The sequence below is a fragment of the Carassius gibelio genome, chromosome A12 (genome assembly GCF_023724105.1).
Source record: "Carassius gibelio isolate Cgi1373 ecotype wild population from Czech Republic chromosome A12, carGib1.2-hapl.c, whole genome shotgun sequence".
Lineage (NCBI taxonomy): Eukaryota > Metazoa > Chordata > Actinopteri > Cypriniformes > Cyprinidae > Carassius > Carassius gibelio.
Window position 1 is genome coordinate 72,770 of NC_068382.1, and position 22,593 is coordinate 95,362.

The following is a 22,593-nucleotide window of genomic DNA, read 5'->3' on the forward strand; positions in this document are numbered from 1 at the left end:
TCATTTGCGAAAAAGGTTACTTATTTAGTTTAAAGGGTTACTCAACCCCATAATGACAATTTAGTCATTAATTACTGTTAACGTGATTGACAGTGATTAATGTCGTTTCAAATCTGTAAAAGGTTTGTTCGTCTTCAGAACACAATTTAAGATATTTTGAATGAGAACTGGGAGGCTTGGGTCTGTCCCACTGACCGCCAAACAATTTCTAAGCCCAGAAAAGTATGAAAAGCATCGTCTGAATAGTCCATCTGCCATCAGTGGTTCAACTGTAATTTTACGAAGCTACAAGAATACTTTTTGTATGCAAAGAAAACAAAAAGAACAACTTTATTCAACAAATAAAGTTTATTCAAAGTCATTCAAATCAAACATAAATAAACATAGAAAGCATGTCCATGTGACCCAGCTGACACAGAACAGGCTATGTAGTGTGTGTCCAACAGATACTCTCCAAAATGGTGCTACACTGACGCAGAGGCGAATTGTTGAATAAATCGTTATTTTTGTTTTCTTTGCATACAAAAAGTATTGTCATCGCTTCATAATGTTAAGGTTGAACCACTGATGGACTGTTCTAATGATGTCTTTCATACTTTTCTGGGCCTTGACAGTGGTATTTACTGGAGAGTCTATGGGACAGTCACAATCTTCCCGGTTGCATCCAAAATATCTTAAATTGTGTTCAGGAGATGAACAAAGGGTGGAGTTTTAAGTACTGGCAAATGCTGATTGTATTGCATAAGTGACATTTTTACATTTATTTTATTGAACTAGTTTCATTCAATACTTAACTTTATCCTGATGCTTTTGCTTGTTTTTATGTGCAGATGTTTTCTTGGAATCACAACACTCACTGGATACAAGACGGACACATAGAGGCAAAACAAGTGGAAAAGTCTCAGAGAAGAGGGACAACCCTCATGTGTGTGCTCATCTCAGAAAGTTGATGGACTTTCAGTATGTATTTATTAAATTGTCTTTTGCAGTAATATTCTTAATTTAATAGAACATAAGCTCAAACAACATAATTTTTATGATTTAATTTTGATTCCAGCATTTTATTTTAATCCTTTTCTTTAAAACATTATTATTATTATTATTTTTACAAAAATTCTACAAATTCTGTTGATTGAGCTTCATTTTTATAGAAAGTTAATGTTCTACTCTGAGTATGGCTTTTTTTTTAACATGTATTTGTAGTTATTTATGATGCTGTTATTTTTATGATAAGATTTTAACTGTTGAAAGACTGAAATTTGTATTTTACCAGTAAAGGCTTTACAATGTCTTTCTGACAGTTTTAATAAATACTTATTTGCAACATCATTGGCTTGGTTTTTATTCAATTTGTAAATTGTAAATATATTAAAGATATTAAGAAGAGCTGATGATAATGCATTTATATCAGTATTTTATATTTTACTTAAAATTATTCTTTAAAGCAGTTTCATTGTTAAATTATTACAACATCATATTGTATTTAGGGGTATTTACAGGACTTTATTGGCAACTTTTGTTGCCAGTCAAATACTGTAGTTGAATGAAATTACAAATAAATGCTGTAAAATATATTTACATGACTTTATTGGCAACTTTTTTGGCAGATAAATACTGTACTTTAGTGAAATTACAAAATATTGCTGTAAAATAAACTACAAGTTAAATTCAATGTTACTGTAAAAAATACTACAAACTACTGTATTTCACATACAGCAATTAACTGTAATTTGCTTTGCAGTAATGTCCTGTAATCCATTTTACAGCAATTAACATCATTTTTACAGGATTTTATTGGCAACTTTTTTGCCATTAAAATCCTGTAAATTCTACAGTAAGAACAGGATTAGGTACCCCTGATGTACAAAGATACACACTGACCTTCTGTGCTTTAGGTTTTCTTTCAGTTTTAGATTCATCATCTGAGGAGCTTGAGTCAGAGCTGGAGCTGTCCTGCTCCACTTTGATCTTCTTTCCTTTTATCAAGATCTTCCCTTTTAGGTCCTGCCAGAAAGAGAACACCACAAATATTTATATTTCATCATTATAGTATAATTTGCTCAGTGTTGAACACTTAAACACTGCAAATATATAATAGCACAAATAGCATTTCTTGATTAGTGTTAATTATTTGTGTATTATTTTATTTAAAAACAAAATAAATATATATACAATATTGTTAAATATGGACATTATGGACATATTAAAAGTGAAATCTATCAAATCTAACTATGAGACAGACAAATGACAGTAGATTCTACACAAAGGCACTTTTCAGATATCTTTATATCTGTGTCTGTCCTCTTTCTCACTGCCAAACATCTCTGATACCAACACAAGTCTTCAGATGGTTTATGAAGATATTATGGTCCACTGTGTCAAAGGCTGAGCTGAGGTAAAGAAGAATTAAAATGTATAAGCTTTTATCGGCTGCAAGCAAAAGGTCATTAGTGACCTTACCAAGAGCAGTTTCAGTGCTATGTTGGGAACGGAAGCCAGACTGATTTTTTTTCATAAGAGAAGTCAGTGGCATGGACACTTTTTTTCATTTTATTTTATTTTTTATAAAAAGTGTAACTTAGAGATGGGTCTAAAGTTACTTAAATGGTTAAATGGTGACATGCTTACAATGCATTAATGATGAAGGTGGACCGGAGTCAACATCATGTTCTCTGAAATCAATGTTAAACTGCTGCCTAATCTCTACTATTTTATAGTAAAAGTAATTCAAAATAGTGTCACAATTCTCTGGAGTAGATTCAACTGGCTGACTAGGCAGAATTAATGCTTTTAAAAGGTGTTCTGGGATTATGTCCCTGTTAAATAACCAGTTCTTAAAAATAAGTGTTCCTTCCTTCCTTAACTTTACACTGATAAGTCCCTCTTGGATTTGCTCTTTTTATTATTATTAGGGCCCAAGCCCATAGTGGCGAAGTGCCCTATTATTTTACTTAGGATTCTTCTTCTGTTTTTGGGGCCTGTAATATGCTCAAAAACTCCTGAAAATCGGCACACACCTTAGAATTTGCAGCCATTGGAGCTGGGTCCACGGTAGGGCTGTGCGATTAATCAAAATAGTAATAAAATCACAATTTGATTTCTAAATGTCTTTAAAGCACAATTTTCTGTGGCCCGACCTCCCGCAGTATGCTATCCAAACCAATTGTAGTATTGTTTAGGGCTGAAACAATTCCTCGAGTAACTATAGAAACTCAATTACAAAAAACTATAGAGGCAAATTCCTCTGCCTCGAAGCCTCTTTTAATTAGGGCCCGAGCCAATGGGCGCAGGGCCCTATTGTTCCCCTAAGGATTATTCTTCTTATTATTATTAGGGCTCAAGCCTGGAGGGCGAGAGCCCTATTGTTTTCCTTAGGATTATTTGTTATTATTATTATTTATTATTATTATTTTTCTTCAAGGTTTCGGGGGCTTTTGGGGCCCTTAACATGCTTAAAAAGTCTTGAAAATTGGCACACACATTGGAACCTGCGGCCATTAGGGCCGGGCAGAGACTGATACACGGGCGTGGCACAGGGGCTATACAGCGCCCCCTAGAATATGGAAGGCCATATATCATACATACTTGGTCGTAGACGTACGAAACTCGGTACACATATAGAACTCATCAATACAAACAACTTTCCTATTGCATATCATAGGCTCCACCCAACAGGAAGTTGGCTATTTGGGGTTTATTATTCATATTTGTCGTCAAAGTTGTGGGGGCTTTTGGGGTCCTTAACATACTCAAAAACTCTTGAAAATTTGCGCACACTTTGGAATATGTGGCCTTAAGGAGCCTGCAGAGGCTGGGACCCGGGCGTGGCACAGGGGCTCTACGGCGCCCCCTGGAACACAGTCATAAATGTTGATGTATAGCTCACACATACTTGCACATATTCATATCAAACTCAGTACACATATAGATCTCATTGTGCCGAACAACTTTCATATTGCATGTCATAGGCCCCAAGACGGACAGGAAGTCAGCTATTTAGAGTTATGTAAAAAGCGCATGCTCTGGAATTTGATATACTTGTCATAGGTTTTTTTACTCGATTGCCACCAAACTCGGTCAACATGATCTCAAGACATTGGGGATGAAAAATTGCCAGGTGATTTTTGATATCTCGAACGGTTTGCTCGTGGCGAGGTGTTGAAATTATGGCGAGAATTGAGAAACAGGAAGTGTCTAATACCATCCACATACATTTCCTGATTTTAATCAAACTTAATCAGATTATTCATTGTATGATGTCGATCGCATATATGTGACTATTAGGAGTCAAAGTTATAGCGCCACCAACTGGCAGCAGGAAGTGTGTCATTTTCAATATGCTTTGATTTCAGCATCTTATTTTTACTTGATTTGCTTCAAACTTCATCAGAATAATGTTAAAACACAGCCGATATAAATCTGCTGGGGGGATATTGATATCTAAAAATATTGTTGCCGTGGCAACATGTCGAACTTGAATATTTCTCAGGTGATTTTAAGGCATATAACATGCTTAGAATTTCATGAAATTCAGAACACATATCAGTATTTATGATAACTAGACACTGGCAAAAGTTCATAAGAGGGCGTGGAAGAGGCACTCTATAGCGCCACCTTTTGTCAAAAGTGGGGGGGTTAGTTTTAGCTACAGACACCAAACTCGGTACAAAAATTGTTCTTATCAAGACGGACAACTTTCTAAATCACAGTCATCAGCTACGATCAACAGGAAGTCAGCTATTTTGATTTGAATGTGGATTTTTTTTTTTACATTTAGCTGTGAATTAATGCATACTGCTCAGAGGAGAGTAACACTTTACACACCAAACTTTGTTTACATGATGCCAAAACATTTTAAACAACTTAAATTGCCAATGGATTTTGGATAGCTTCAACGGTTTTGTTGTGGTGATTTTTTTAAATGACATTAAAAATGGAATTATTAATTGTCCTGCACTTTTAAATTCCAAACACTTCAAAACCTTTTTTCATACAGAAAAAAGGTCATTCTGAGTAAATATGGATAGTTTCACGACTTTACAACACTGTATGGATAACAGAAAATTAAAAAACTGTCAGACATCTCATCTCACTCTGTCCCTCTGTTTGAGTGAGTGTGCTTAGACTTCCATTGTCTGAGAGAAATAGCGCCCCTACAGGTGCAGTTACCGGACTAAAAAAGGGAGGAGACTCTCTTTTGGTTTCACTTTTAAATCGGTTAAAATACAAATAAATACTTGGATTTAGTTCACACTGACAAGCTAAACCAACATATATGATTATTACCGGGTCAGGGCTCATTAATAATTGATGTGTGGTCAGTGATACGTGAGAAACACGAGAGATGAATCACAGCTCTGAGCAGGAGCGTGTGGAATGACGAGCTCAGAAAAAAACGAGTTTATTCTTGTTTCATAGCTATTAAAAATAAAGTATTGCAGCGATATCACACAATTCACCAATTAGAGCACACCAAGAGCTAAATTAAGATGTTTTTGAACTGTTTGTGTGAAAATGAAATATTTGGGGTTGCCTATCTGAAATCACTGCCTCCGTTCAAAACAAACGAATTTATTCTTGTTTAAGAGCTTTTTAAAATAAATTATTGCCATAAATGCACACAATACATCCATTATAACACAACACGAGCTAAATGCAGGCGTTTGTGACCCGTTTATGTGCGCAAGACTATTTGAAAGCGCGACTGGCAGAATAACATATATCTCTCGAGCTGCAGGATTCTGCCTTTCATCTTAAGAACGAACACATCACGGACAAGATTATTTCAAAATAATAGCCTGGCTAATATAAACGAAAACATCCACGTGAACATAAACTGTTGAGAAATAAATCTGAGAAATAAATCTGAAGTGGATCTACTGGATTTTAATATTAAGTGACCGCATATACCAGCTGCTTCTGTCTTCAATTTTAATCTATATAAAAAAATTAAACTCATTCATCTTGGCTGCTTTTTTAATGTGTGTACGTATTTATTTATTATTTTGCTCTAACAAGATTTAATCTATATTTAATTAAATCAATTACATTTTATTTTACATTTGATTTGTCCATTTCTGCATCTAAACGTCTAAAAACCTAAAACATGCTCTATTATATTATTGTTAGCAATTTCTTTATCGTCCAATTTATCTGGTGTACACACTTTTATTTTCATAATAAACTTGTTTGTTAGATTATACACAGTTATAGTGGTCTATAATAAATATTAACAGGTTTTATTCAAGCTGTTTAGAATGATTGCAGTAGGCTAATTTTTTGAAATGTAAATACAAAAAAATAAAAAAATAAAAAAAAATAAAAAACATTGGAAAATAATAACTGTTGTACATTTTATACATTTTGTATAATTTCATAGTTTATGCATTATAGTTATAAAAACAAATAAATTTAGCCACTCACATAGAAATCTTAGGTCTTATCCTTTTCTGACAGTTTTAGGGATTTTCTTTTTTTTTTTTTTGTGCTGCAAATAATAATTTCAAACTAATTTGATACTGACCTCTGACATCCTGTGACATGATATTTATTTGAATTTACATAATCTCATGGATGTAACAGTAAATCTGTTCAGCTCACAGATCAAGACTAAGCTGTAATGCAAGCAGAACTTTCACAAATGCTTGTAGGTCAATAAAATCATTACAAAACACTTACAAATCATTTAAGGGATTTGATAATACTGTAAAATCATGTCTAATTTGTTAACATTAGCAAATGCATTGATAACACTTTATAATAACTGCACTCATTAGTAAATAGTCAGTTCATGCTTTATAAAGCCTTGTCCCAATATTAATAGTCAGTAGTAAGCAGTTTATAAATACAGCTATAAATAGCTTGTTCTTGGTTTATAAGCACATTTATTAAAAAGGAGAGTAAAGGGTCAGTTATCTTCCTATGAAAAATAAAAGATAAAAATAAACAAACAACAACACAGATTGATACAGAACTCAGAAATGTTATTGTGGATTTATGATAAACTCAGCCTGTAAATGAATTCATTCGCCTCCAAGAAGACACAAGTAGTTCACACCAAACTGTTTTAACATGAAGCCAATATACTGAAGATGTTAAATTTTGAATGGGTTTAGGATACCTTAAATGGTGTGGCCATAGCGATTTATTAAAGTAACATAAAAAAATACAATAGTTATTTTACTATATCTTTAAAAATTTTAATTCCAACTCTTCATAATTTTTTATATACGTAGAAGTCATCATTTGAAGGAAGCACGGTAAGTTTCATAGCTTTATCATTTTCAAGAGCCAGCATAAAATTAAAACTATCATAACAAATAAATCAAGCTTGCAATTCTTAGTACCAATAATGTCCACCAGATGGAGCTATACGATCACTTTTAAATAATTATTGTAGACACAAGTATGATTTAAATCATTTATAGAAATCTTTCAAAGAAAAATAATATGAATTTTATGTATTTTACTGATAAAATGACCCTCACTTAATTAGAATAACAAGCTGAAGTATTGTGAACTGTATATTAAGAATAATTCTTTATAGGCTTTATGGACAGATACGTTTTGAGTGACTCTTGAAGGATCAGCACCACATCCTCTTTTACCACTGTTTAAAGAATTAATCTTACAGAACAGGTGCGAATGAATTTTGAATAGCTTGAATGGTTTTGCTTGGTGATTTTTTGAAATAACAGTAAAAAGTAACCAGTAAATGTCTTATTTTTTTTAAAGTACAGCTTCTAAACACTTCAAAAAAATGTACACATAGAAGACAAGTCATTCTGAGGAAATATGCATAGTTTCATGACTATACAACACTATATGGATGATAGAAAATTAAAAAACTATCATACATCTGATGTCACTCTGTCCCCCTGTCACTGTGGGTAATGTGTGTGTGTGTGTGTGTGTACTTGTTTTTCTATTCTGGTGGGGACTTAAACCTGAATACACACAGACTCATGGGGACTCGTGTCATGGTGGGGACCTAAATTGAGGTCCCCACGGGTAAACAAGCTAATAAATTACACAGAATGAAGTTTCTTGAAAATCTAAAAATGCAGAAAGTTTTCTGTGAGGGTTAGGTTTAGGGGTAGGGTTGGTGAAGGGAGATAGAAAATACGGTCTGTACAGTATAAAAACCATTACACCTATGGAGAGTCCCCACAAGGATAGCTGACCAGACATGTGTGTGTGTGTGTGTGTGTTAAGTGAATTAGGTGTGAAACTATCAGGGAGCATTTAGTCTCCAGCGCCAACATTTTACAGAACTGCCACTTTCCTGGAGTCTCAGAATTACAATGTGTCAGGTTCTGAGAGATCTAAGATTCCAAAAAATGATTTAATTAGAATACCATGAAGTATTGTGAAATACTATATTTTAAGACTTTATATATAGGCTTTATGAACAGATTAGAGTGACTCGTGAAGGACCAGCACCACCTCCTCTTGTCCGATGGTTTGAGGAATATATTTTCCTGAATCCGGGATTAAGATTTAGGAGCTCATTTTTTATTCCACCTCCTTTCCTGAAAGTCTGTCTTGCAGAATTGACTAAAAATTAATCTTCACATTAATTCCTAATTATTTTAGCAATTATTTTTGTCAGTTCTTCTTGACCTATTTTTTTTTTTTTCTTCTTTTCTGACCTCATGACACAGTCAGCATTTTTGTACAATGGTCAAGTCTTAACTTATCCATTTCTGTATTGCATTTGTGTTTGATATTTCTCATGGGTATTTCATAATTTTCGACTTTGAGTTAAAACAGTTTGAGTTAAAACTCTTTTTTAGGGCATTTCATCTGTGAAAGAAAACATGCCTAATAATTCAACACACATGAATATAAGGAGTTTTTCTCTTCCAGCTTTCCTGGACTATTGTATAGCACTCATAAATGATTAAATAAAAAATAATGGTAGTTATTAAGATTGATATGGTTTGGAATTGGTAAAATGTGCTTGGAAAAAAAATCACAATAAAACAATGTTTTAATGTTTAAGTTTGGAATATTAACTGACATGAATGAATGCTATATAAATATTGTTCATGTTAACATAATGTTTATAAATAAAATCTTATTGTAAAGTGTTACTAAATATATATATGTGAATGTGATTTTAAAGTCTAGATGATTCGGATTAACCCTTTAACTGCCATATCCTTTAAAACATCACTGCCAGAGGGATCTTGTGAATGCATGTGACCGCTGGGCACAGTTTACCTGATGCCACCGGGGTGGCGATGGCATTGGTGGCTTGAGCCCGCCATCGCTGCTTGCAGCTATATTTAGGGCCCGAGCCAATGGGCGCAGGGCCCTATTGTTCCCCTAAGGATTATTCTTCTTATTATTATTAGGGCTCAAGCCTGGAGGGCGAGAGCCCTATTGTTTTCCTTAGGATTATTTGTTATTATTATTATTATTATTATTATTTATTATTATTATTTTTCTTCAAGGTTTCGGGGGCTTTTGGGGCCCTTAACATGCTTAAAAAGTCTTGAAAATTGGCACACACATTGGAACCTGCGGCCATTAGGGCCGGGCAGAGACTGATACACGGGCGTGGCACAGGGGCTCTACAGCGCCCCCTGGAATATGGAGGGCCATATATCATACATACTTGCACGTAGACGTACGAAACTCGGTACACATATAGAACTCATCAATACAAACAACTTTCGTATTGCATATCATAGGCTCCGCCCAACAGGAAGTTGGCTATTTGGGGTTTATTATTCATATTTGTCGTCAAAGTTGTGGGGGCTTTTGGGGTCCTTAACATACTCAAAAACTCTTGAAAGTTTGCGCACAATTTGGAATCTGTGGCCTTTAGGAGCCTGCAGAGGCTGGGACACGGGCGTGGCACAGGGGCTCTACAGCGCCCCCTGGAACACAGTCATAAATGTTGATGTGTAGCTCACACATACTTGCACGTATTAATATGAAACTCAGTACACATATAGATCTCATCGTGCCGAACAACTTGCGTATTGCATGTCATAGGCTCCGCCCAACAGGAAGTCAGCTATTTAGAGTTATGTAAAAAGCGCATGCTCTGGAATTTGAAATACTTGTCATAGGTTTTTTACTCGATTGCCGCCAAACTCGGTCAACATGATCTCAAGACACTGGGGATGAAAAATTGCCAGGGGATTTTTGATATCTCAAACGGTTTGCTCGTGGCGAGGCGTTGAAATTATGGCGAGAAATGAGAAACAGGAAGTGTCTAATACCATCCACATACATTTCCTGATTTTAATCAAACTTCATCAGATTATTCTTTGTATGATGTCGATCGCATATATGTGACTATTAGGAGTCAAAGTTATAGCGCCACCAACTGGCAGCAGGAAGTGTGTCATTTTCAAAATGCTTTGTATTCAGCATCTTATTTTTACTCGATTTGCTTCAAACTTCATCAGAATAATGTTAAAACACAGCCTATATTAATCTGCTAGGGGGATATTGATATCTAAAAATATTGTTGCCGTGGCAACATGTCAAACTTGAATACTTCTCAGGTGATTTTAAGGCATATAACATACTTAGAATTTCATGAAATTCAGAACACATATCAGTATTTATGATAACTAGACACTGGCGAAAGTTCATAAGAGGGCGTGGAAGAGGCACTCTATAGCGCCACCTTTTGTCAAAAGTGGGGGGGTTAGTTTTAGCTACAGACACCAAACTCGGTACAAAAATTGTTCTTATCAAGACGGACAACTTTCTAATTCACAGTCATCAGCTACGATCAACAGGAAGTCAGCTATTTTGATTTGAATGTGGATTTTTTTTTACATTTAGCTGTGAATTAATGCATACTGCTCAGAGGAGAGTAACACTATACACACCAAACTTTGTCTACATGATGCCAAAACATTTTAAACAACTTAAATTGCCAAAGGATTTTGGATAGCTTGAACGGTTTTGTCGTGGTGATTTTTTTAAATGACAGTAAAAATGGAATTATTAATTGTCCTGCATTTTTAAATTCCAAACACTTCAAAACCTTTTTTCATACAGAAAAAAAGTCATTCTGAGTAAATATGGATAGTTTCACGACTTTACAACACTGTATGGATAACAGAAAATTAAAAAACTGTCAGACATCTCATCTCACTCTGTCCCTCTGTTTGAGTATTATGTGCTGAGACTTACATTGTCTGAGAGAAAATGCGCCCCTACAGGTGCAATTCCTGAAAGGGAAATTCGACTGAAAGGGAGGAGACTCTCTTTTAGTTTCATTTTTAAATTGGTTAAAATACAAATAAATACTTAGATTTAATTCACACTGACAAGCTAAACCAACATATATGATTATTACCAGGTCAGGGCTCATTTATAATTGATGTGTGGTCAGTGATACGTGAGAAACACGAGAGATGAATCACGCTCTGAGCAGGAGCGTGTGGAATGACGAGCTCAGAAAAAACGAGTTTATTCTTGTTTTATAGCTTTTAAAATTAAAATATTAAAGCGATATTACACAATTCACCAATTAGAACACACCAGGAGCTAAATTCAGATGTTTTTGAACTGTTTGTGTGAAAATGAAATATTCGTGGCTGCCTATCTGAAATCACTGCCTCCGATCAGCGCGCACAGTGTCACAAGTTCAAAACTAATGAATTTATTCTTGTTTAAGAGCTTTTTCAAATAAAATATTGTCATAAATGCACACAATACACCCATTATAACACAACACGAGCTAAATGCAGGTGTTTGTGACCCGTTTAAGTGTGCAAGACTATTTGAAAGCGCGACTGGCAGAATAACATGTATCTCTCGAGCTGCAGGATTCTGCCTTTCGTCGTAAGAACGAACACATCACGGACAAGATTATTTCGAAATACATAATAGCTTGGCTAATATAAACGAAAACAGCCACGTGAACATAAACTGTTGAGAAATAAATCTGAAGTAGATCTACTGGATTTTAATATTAAGTGACCGCATATACCAGCTGCTTCTGTCTTCAATTTTAATCTACATATAAAAAAGGAAACTCATTCATCTTGGCGGCTTTTTTAATGTGTGTACGTATTTATTTATTATTTTGCTCTAACAAGAATTAATCTATATTTAATTAAATCAATTACATTTTATTTTACATTTGATTTGTCCATTTCTGCATCTAAACGCCTAAAAACCTAAAACATGCTCTATTATACTATTGTTAGCAATTTCTTTATCGTCCAGTTTATCTGGTGTACACACTTTTATTTTCATAATAAACTTGTTTCTTAGATTATACACAGTTATAGTGGTCTATAATAAATATTAACAGGTTTTATTCAAGCTGTTTAGAATGATTGCAGTAGGCTAATTTGTTTTTATGTAAATCCCAAAAAATAAATTAAATAAAAAACATTGGAAAACAATAACTGTTGTACTTTTTTATACATTTTGTATAATTTCATAGTTTATGCATTATAGTTATAAAAACAAATAAATTTAGCCACTCACATAGAAATCTTAGGCCTTATCCTTTTCTGACAGTTTTAGGTTTTTTTTTTAAAATCCTAAAAAACCTTATTTGTGCTGCAGATAATAATTTCAAACTCATTTGATACTGACCTCTGACATCCTGTGACATGATATTTATTTGAATTTACATAATCTCATGGATGTAACAGTAAAACTGTTCATCTCACAGATCAAGACTAAGCTGTAATTCAAGCAGAACTTTCACAAATGCTTGTAGGTCAATAAAATCATTACAAAACACTTACAAATCATTTAAGGATTTGATAACACTGTAAAATAATGTCTAATTTGTTAAGATTAGCAAATGCATTAATAACACTTTATAATAACTGCACTCATTAGTAAATAGTCAGTTCATGCTTTATAAAGCCTTGTCCCAATATTAATAGTCAGTAGTAAGCAGTTTATAAATACAGCTATAAATAGCTTGTTCTTGGTTTTATAAGCACATTTATTAAAAAGGAGAGTAAAGGGTCAGTTATCTTCCTATGAAAAATAAAAATAAACAAACAACAACACAGATTGATACAGAACTCAGAAATGTTATTGTGGATTTATGATAAAATCAGCCTGTAAATGAATTCATTCTCCTCTAAGAAGACATAAGTAGTTCACACCAAATTGTTTTAACATGAAGCCATATACTGAAGATGTTAAATTTCGAAAGGGTTTAGGATACCTTAAATGGTGTGGCCATAGCGATTTATTAAAGTAACATAAAAAAATACAATAGTTATTTTACTATATCTTTAACATTTTTAATTCCAACTCTTCATAATTTTTTATATACGTAGAAGTCATCATTTGAAGGAAGCACAGTAAGTTTCATAGCTTTATCATTTTCAAGAGCCAGCATAAAATTAAAACTATCATAACATATAAATCAAGCTTGCAATTCTTAGTACCAATAATGGCCACCAGATGGCGCTAAAGGATTACTTTTAAATAATTATTGTAGAAACAAGTATGATTTAAATCATTTATAGAAATCTTTCAAAGAAAAATAATATGAATTTTATGTATTTTACTGATAAAATGACCCTCACTTAATTAGAATATCAAGCTGAAGTATTGTGAACTGTATATTAAGAATAATTCTTTATAGGCTTTATGGACAGACACGTTTTGAGTGACTCTTGAAGGATCAGCACCACATCCTCTTTTACCACTGTTTAAAGAATGTATCTTACAGTACAGGTGCGGATGCATTTTGAATGGCTTGAATGGTTTTGTCATGGTGATTTTTTGAAATAACAGTAAAAAAGTAACCAGTAAATGTCTTTTATTGTTTTAAAGTGCAGCTTCTAAACACTTTAAAAAATTGTACACATAGAAGACAAGTCATTCTGAGGAAATATGCATAGTTTCATGACTATACAACACTATATGGATGACAGAAAATTAAAAAAACTATCATACATCTGATGTCACTCTGTCCCTCTGTCACCGTGGGTGATGTGTGTGTGTGTGTGTGTGTGTGTTAATTGAATTAGGTGTGAAACTATCAGGGAGCATTTAGTCTCCAGCGCCAACATTTTACAGAACTGCCACTTTCCTGGAGTCTCAGAATTACAATGTGTCAGGTTCTGAGAGATCTAAGATTACAAAAAATGATTTAATTAGAATACCATGAAGTATTGTGAAATACTATATATTAAGACTTTATATATAGGCTTTATGAACAGATTAGAGTGACTCGTGAAGGACCAGTACCACCTCCTCTTGTCCGATGGTTTGAGGAATATATCTTCCAGAATCCGGGATTAAGATTTAGGAGCTCATTTTTATTCCACCTCCTTTCCTGAAAAGTCTGTCTTGCAGAATTGACTAAAAATTAATCTTCACATTAATTCCTAATTATTTTGCAATTCTTTTTGTCAGTTCTTCTTGACCTGTTTTTTTTTTCTTCTTCTTTTCTGACCTCATGACCCAGTCAGCATTTTTGTACAGTGGTCAAGTCTTAACTTATCCATTTCTGTATTGCATTTGTGTTTGATATTTCTCATGGGTATTTCATAATTTTCGACTTTGAGTTAAAATAGTTTGAGTTAAAACTCTTTTTTAAGTGCATTTCATCTGTAAAAGAAAACATGCCTAATAATTCTGCACATGAATATAAGGAGTTTTTCTCTTCCAGCTTTCCTGGACTATTGTATAACACTCATAAATTATTAAATAAAAAATAATGGTAGTTATTAAGATTGATATGGTTTGGAATTGGTAAAATGTGCTTGGAAAAAAATCACAAAACAATGTTTTAATGTTTAAGTTTGGAATATTAACTGACATGAATGAATGCTATATAAATATTGTTCATGTTAACATAATGTTTATAAATGAAATCTTATTGTAAAGTGTTACTAAATATATATGTTCTGTGAATGTGATTTTAAAGTCTAGATGATTCGGATTAACCCTTTAACTGCCATATCCTTTAAAACCTCACTGCCAGAGGGATATTGTGAATGCATGTGCCCGCTGGGCACAGTTTACCTGATGCCACCGGGGTGGCGATGGCATTGGTGGCTTGAGCCCGCCATCGCTGCTTGCAGCTATATTTATTTTTATTTTTTATGAACCTTCTGGGGGGTTTTGGGGGCCTTAACATACTCAAAAACTCTTGAAAATTGGCACACACATTGGAACCTGCGGCCATCAGGACGCCACAGAGGCTGGGACCCGGGCGTGGCACAGGGGCTCTACAGCGCCCCCTGGAACACAGTCAGAAACCTTGAACCATAGCTCACACACACTTGCATGTATTTATATGAAACTCAGTACACTTATAGATCTCATTGAGCTGAAAAACTTTTGCGCTCTATGTCATAGGCTCCGCCCAACAGGAAGTCAGCTATTCAGGGCTGTTTAAAAAAAGCATGCTCTGGAATTTGAAATACTCCTCTGAGGACTTTCAACCATTTGCTTCAAAACTCGGTGAACATGATCTCAAGACATTGGGGATGAAAAATTGCGAGGGGATTTTTGATATCTCGAACGGTTTGCCCGTGGCGTGGCGTTGAATTTAGGGCAAAAAATTAGAAACAGGAAATGCCTAATAACATCCACATACATTACCTGAGTTTGATCAAACTTCATCGGTTTGTTCGAAGTATGATACCGATCGTATATATGTGACTATTAAGAGTCAACGTTATAGCGCCACCAACTGGCAGCAGGAAGTGTGTCATTTTCCAAATGCTTTGAATTCAGCATCTTCTTTTTACTCTATTTGCTTCAAACTTCATCAGAATAATGACAAAACACGGCAGATGAAAATCTGTTGTTGGGGATATTGATATCTAATATAGTGTTGCCATGGCAACGTGTCAAACTTGAATATTGTGTTATGGTGATTTTGAGGCAGACAACAAGCTCAGATTTACATGAAACTCAGAACACATATCAGTATTAATGATATCTAGACAATGGCAAAAGCTTTTAAAAGGGCGTGAAGGAGGCACTCTATAGCGCCACCTTTTGTCAAAAATGGGGGGGGGGGGGTTAGTTTTAGCTACAGACACCAAACTTGGTACATAAATTGTTCTTATTAAGACGGACAATTTTCTAATTCACAGTCATAAACTACGACAAACAGGAAGTCAGCTATTCTGATTTGTATTTTTATTTTTGGGCAAATTCGGCTGTGAATTAATGCATACTCCTCACAGGGGACGTGCACTATACACACCAAACTTTGTCTACATGTTGAAAAAACATTGAGGAACTTAAATTGCAGATGGATTTTGGATAGCTTGAACGGTTTTGCCATGGGGATTTTTTGAAATAATATTAAAAAGGGAAACATTATTTGTCTTGTATTTTTAAATTGCAGCTTCCAAACATTTCAAAACCATTTTTCATTTAGAGAACATGCGATTCTGAAGAAATATGCATAGTTGCACGACTTTACAACACTGTATGATTAAAAGAAAATTATAAAACTGCCAGACATCTGATCTCACTCTGAAGCATTCTCTCTGTGTGAGGGAAAGGAGGGGGAGGGGGAGGGGTGCTTGAGGGCCTGCCTGACAGAGAGAGAGAGAGAGAGAGAGAGAGAGAGAGAGAGAGAGAGAGAGAGAGTTAACAACTCTTTAATCACCAGGAAAAAAACAGTAATTGTGTGTTGTTGATTTTTTTCATCATTACAGCTTAAGAAATCTCTCTATCATTTTCTGTCAGTTTTAGGGACGAAAAAAACCTAGTACAATTTGTAGGGTTCAAACAAAATGATTTTATATAATTAGGTTCAGAATTATGTTAATTGCAAAATAAAAAAAAGATTTTAAAATACATACACGTTGACTTATGTTTCACGTACATGTACAAAAATCGGTATACACATGTAACACACCAATACCTACAAAAAAGTCTCTTGGTATGAAATCCGAATCCCAACAGGAAGTCGGTTATTTAGAATTTTCTCTGCAAAATTGGCGTTGTTTTTGCCATTTTCAGGGGTTGTACTTTAACGAACTCCTCCTAGAGATTTATTCAGATCAACACCAAACCTGGTCAGTGTAATCTTAAGCCCTTTGCGATGTTAAATTGCGAAGATCTTTAGATTTCGTTAAAGGACGTGTCCATGGCGGCCTGACAAATTTCGATGTTTCGCCATGAAAAAGGAAGTTGCTGTAACTCAGACATACAATGTCCAATCTGCCCCAAACTTCACATGTTAGATAAAACTTCTGCCCTTAACAGATCTACATGCCCACATTCAGTTATAGTCATAGCGCCACCTATTGGCAACATGAAGTGACATGTTTTACGCTGCGACAAACTACTCCTATAATTTTTTTGAGATTAACATATATTTTGTGGTCAGTCTAATCTAAAGGCCTGTGCAATGTTAACTTTTGGAGATCTTGAGTTTTTGTTAAAGGGTGTTTCCATGGCGCCATGACAAAATTTGATGTCTTGCCACATCAACAGAAGTTGTTGTAACTCAAGCATAAAATGTTCAATCTTCCCCAAACTTCACATGTTTGATAAGAGTCCTGGCCTGAACACATCTGAAGGCCAATATTCCATTATAATGATAGCGCCACCTGCTGGCAACGGTAACATTGGCATATATATGGGATATACTTTGATATATTCAACTTATATTTAGGACATTAAGTGCATATTTCTCAACGTTCACCTTTTTACTAAAGCCACACGATGGCGGTGAGCCTGGGTGCGAGGGCCCGTTCATCGCTGCTTGCAGCTTTAATTTATTTTAAATCTCACGCAAGTTTCTTTCCCAATTATTTTTTTTATGTGACACAACGCGTTTATGTCATCCACAAAGCGGAAGGAGACACTGCGTCTGAAATCGCATACTGCAAGGAGTCAGCAGTGTTTTGATTTGAGGGCGTGGTAGAGATAGAGATAGAGCTGGCATACCACAACTAGGACCCTATGATTTCCGCGATGCAGAAAACGCGGAGGGAATCGCGAAATCCAGTTTGCCAGTTTTTGCTTGAACATGTTAGACATATCTAATAATTTATGTTATACATTTTCATTTTAATTTTGCAACTTACAAAGCGTTAACATTAGTATTCATGTTACATATTAAAACTGGTGTATGAAATGGCAAATGAAAATTATGTAATTTAATTTTCATTTTCATTTTGCACCAAACGTTGCACAAATGTATTGGAAAATGTAAATGTACATACAGAAATGCATTGTCATTTTACATATTGCATTGTCATTTTGCACATTACATCCCAAATTGAATATTGCTACCCATATGCTTCCATAAAACCTATGCAGCAATTTCCAATGAATCAATTAGTGGTTAGGGTTTTTAGAAGACAATTTAAAGGGGAGGTGAAATGCTATTTCATGCATACTGATTTTTTTACACTGTTAAAGAGTTGGATTCCCATGCTAAACATGAACAAAGTTTCAAAAATTAAGTTGTACATTTGAAGGAGTATTTTTGGAACATAAATACTCCTTCAAACGTACAACTTAATTTTTGAAACGTTGTCCATTTTCGGTTTGTCACAAGTTTCAGAAAGTTTTTTTCGAGTATGGGTCTGTGTGACGTTAGATGGAGAGGAATTTCCTTATATGGGTCCTAAGGGAACTTCTGCCGGAAGAGCGCGCGCTCCCGTAGAGCAGAACACTGAGAGCAGAGACATTCACTGATCAGAGCGAGAGCGAAATGTCACAAAAGTGTGTTTTTGGTTGCCATGGCAAGACAACCCTGCACAGATTACACCCCCCCCCCCCCCCAAAAAAAAAAACACAGCATTAAGGGACCAGTGGATGGAGTTTATTTTTACAGAGCATCAACAGAGCTGTGCAAGTGTTTTTGTTTGTTCCCTGCATTTCGAAGATGCTTGTTTTACAAACAAGGCCCAGTTTGACGCCGGATTTGCATATCGTTTATTTCTTAAGGATAATGCAGTCCCAACGAAAAACGGTCACGATCGTGTGTTGGAACCACAGGCGGTGAGTAAAACTGCTTCAAATATCTCTGTGTTGTTAACTTAGTTATCGGCGCGTAAGCACATCAAGTACACAACATGCGATGTTGGTATAAAACTGCACTTTCCGAATGTACACCGAATGTACACCTTAAAAAAAAACAAAAAAAAAAACAAAACAAAAAAAAAGACGACATAAAGTGGAACTTAGTCATTTTCCAAAACTGCTAAGCAAATATATACAGTTTCATACCACATAGAGACGTCCTGCTGTAATCGTTGATGCTGCTGCTGTTGTTCAATTTCAGCCTCGGGATCTGATTCTGGATCATAAATATACTCTGAATCTGAGTGTTAGCCATGGTTTGTTTTGGATGATGATGGCTCGTGATTCTTTAGCTCCGCCCACACGTCACGCCTCCAGCCACTCGTGTTTTTCCGGGAAAAAACGGTACAGACTATCTTTCTCTTATAAATATAATAAAACTAAAGACTTTTTGGAGTTATGAAGGATGCAGTACTACTCTATAGGTACTCAAGATTAACAGGATATTGAGTAAAAACAAGCATTTCACCCCCCCTTTAAACATTCCCCATACCTGATCTGAAAATAAAACATGCACCTCCTCATTAAGATCCTTAGCCCTAACAGTTGTAACAGATAAAGGTTTGTATGAATGCTCAAGAAGAAAGAGATAGACAACTAAAACAGAGGAGGGAGATTTCCTCAGAGGGAAGGATTAGTTTGCGCAAAGGGTTAATAGGCAGCTGAGAATTCCAAGGCACCCCATATGCCTGTAGGGCTGATCTAATGTGCAAATACATAAAAAAGGAGGTGTCTGGCATATAATATAGAGATTTGAGATTCTGGAAGGATTGTAAACCACTATCATCATAGATATCTTCCAGATTGTCTACTTTATTATGAGTCCATTGCGGACAATGAAATGGAGTACTTCCTGAAAAAAGATTAATATTGTGGAAAATAGGCAAATGCTTATGCCATATTGTAACTAGTTGTGAACGTCTTTCAACATCCCTCCATGTGGAGAGAAGGTGTGTTACAATGGGACCAAACCAACATTTACACTGTTTAAGCGGAACCCCCGAAAAACAAGATGCATTAATTTATACAGATAAACAATAGATTCCTCAATTTCTCTCCAAGACACAGAAGTGCCAGGATCATCCAAACTGATAAAGGGCGGAGGGAAAAGGCTTGAGTATACAGTCTAAAGTTGGGGAAAGAAAGACCTCCATTTAATCTACTTTGTTATAAGGTAGTCAGTTTAATACGAGGGCATTTCCCATCCCATTTATACCCTGAAACACATCCATCAAGTTTGTTCCAGTAGCCAAACGGTGAAGCGAGAGGAATCATAGAAGAAAATAAATTAATATGTGGGAGAAATTTCATTTTAATCACTGATATACAAGCCTGAAAAGAAGTAGGAAGACAAGACCAATTTTCGAAATCTGTGGATACTTTAGCTAGAATACTTGTTATAGTTTTTTGAGAGAATTTCCTGCAGGGAAGGAAAAACATTTATCCCCAAGTACTTAAAGTTTTGAACCAATGGAACAGATACAGAAAGGGAAATGGGATAAATTTTAGAATTGAGGGAAAGTAGACATGACTTACTCCAATTAATGTTAAAACCAGAGAAAGATCCAAAATGGTCATACAAATTCAACACATGAGGAATTGAATATGACAGCTTCTCCAAAAAAATTAAATATCACCAGCAAACAAAGAAATATGATGCTGAGTATTCCATATAATTATTGGAGAAATAGAATAGATTTTTTTGCAATCATCATACCTTACTGTACAGGCACTCGAAAAGCATGGCTAAGACACTGCAAGGAAGCTTACCAACCAAAAACAGCAGTCTTAGGATCTAAAGGAAGCTCACAGGCATAAGAATCAGAAAGAAATTAACAGAATTTTGGGCAAGTCCAGAAAAGGTGACCAAGAGAGCCCTCCGCAGATTCGCACTTATTGCAGAGTGGGGAAACAGTAGAATAAAAAGTCTTCAGTTTGACTCTTGAATAGTGTAATCTATGCAGCACTGGCATTAATAGAGCAGATGTATATATTCTTAAGACATTTTGCCCAATCCTCTTTAGAAACCTGAATACCCAATTCATTTTCCCAATCGTTTTTCAGATGATTAGTAGAGATATCTAACTGAATTGTAAAGAAATCTACAAATTTTGTGATTAACTTCGGGGTGTTGGGGGTGCAAGTGAGAAATTTGTGTAATTCATTATCAGCTGATAATGTTTAAAAATGTGGCATAGTGGAACGGACATAATTTCTAATTTGTAGGTATCTGAAAAAGTGTGAAGCAGGAAGGTCGTACTTCTCTTTTAGCTGAGAAAATGTAGCAAATCTTTTGTCCATATATAAATCCCTCAAGGTGAGAATTCCTTTACTAGCCCAGCCTGTGAACACTGGATCTAAGAGTGAAGGTTTAAAGGCATGGTCACGACTGATTGGAGCAAACAAAGAGGTATTTGGGAGTTTCAATGTCTTGCTGATCTGACGCCATATCCTAAGAGAATTATTAATGATAAAGTGGGATCCTACTGCAGCTTTAAATGTCTCTGGGGCTGCAAACAGCAATGAGGAGAGAGACGAGTTTGAAGAACCCCGTTCAATAACAAGCCATGGAGGAAGATCATCTGAGAAACTATCTGGGTGTGGGTCATACCAGTAATTTAAGGCTCTACAATTGGCAGACCAGTAGTAGTGCTGAAAGTTTGGGAGACCTAAACCCCCCAGTGACCTTGGCTTGCACACACGTAATTTAGATATTCTATGTGTTTTAAAGGCCCAGACAAATGAAAGTACAATAGAGTCTAAAATTTTGAAGAACCTTTTATGCAAATATATTGTTAAGTTCTGAAAAAGATACAAGAATCTGGGCAATGTCACCATTTTAATAGCATTTACACGCCCCATCATTGATAAAGGTAGGGTCCGCCAGCTTTTTATATTGCTTTTTTAAGTTTTCTATCATAGTTAAATAATTAAGCTAATATATATCCTTAGGGTTTCTAGGTATATTAACTCCAAGATATTTCAAGTTACTTATTTTAAAAGGCATAAAAGTCAGCCACCGACAAAAATTCACTTTTTTGCCAATTTAATGAGTAACCGGAGAGTTTACCAAATGTTTCTAACAGATTTAATAATGGAGGTATGGACTGTTCCGGATTGCGAATATATATATATAATATCATCTGCGTAGAGAGAAATCTGATGATTAATCCGGCCTACATTTGGGGACAATATCAAAGGATTATTTTTAATGGCAAAGGCGAGAGGTTCAATTGCAACTGCAAAAAGCAAAGGCAAAAGAGGACAACCCTGACGGGTTCCGGGATAGTCGGAATTGAGTTCACCTATTAAAGTTGGTGAGAACCGAAGCCCTAGGTTGGGCATATAACATCCTCACCCAAGAGGCAAATGTATCACCCAAGTTAAATTCTCTAATCACAGCTAAAATATAGTCCCACTCAATTTGGTCAAATGCCTTTTCTGCATCCAACGCAAGTATTGCAACGCTTGTTTTAGAATCAAATCTATTATATAAGATATTCATTAATCATCTGACATTAAAAAAAGGAATAAAGGCCAGGAATAAAACCAGTTTGATCAAGATTAATA

At 35.2% G+C, this 22,593-nt stretch overlaps 1 protein-coding gene across 1 annotated transcript in view; it reads right to left on the bottom strand.

The window, feature by feature from the left end:
* Positions 1-22,593, bottom strand: part of plcd3b (phospholipase C, delta 3b) — a 100,941-nt gene that overhangs the window by 25,095 nt on the left and 53,253 nt on the right. Inside the window, exon 9 of the mRNA XM_052610752.1 lies at positions 1,882-2,004. Coding sequence (XP_052466712.1) covers positions 1,882-2,004 — 123 coding nt within the window. The remainder of the gene's footprint in view (positions 1-1,881; positions 2,005-22,593) is intronic.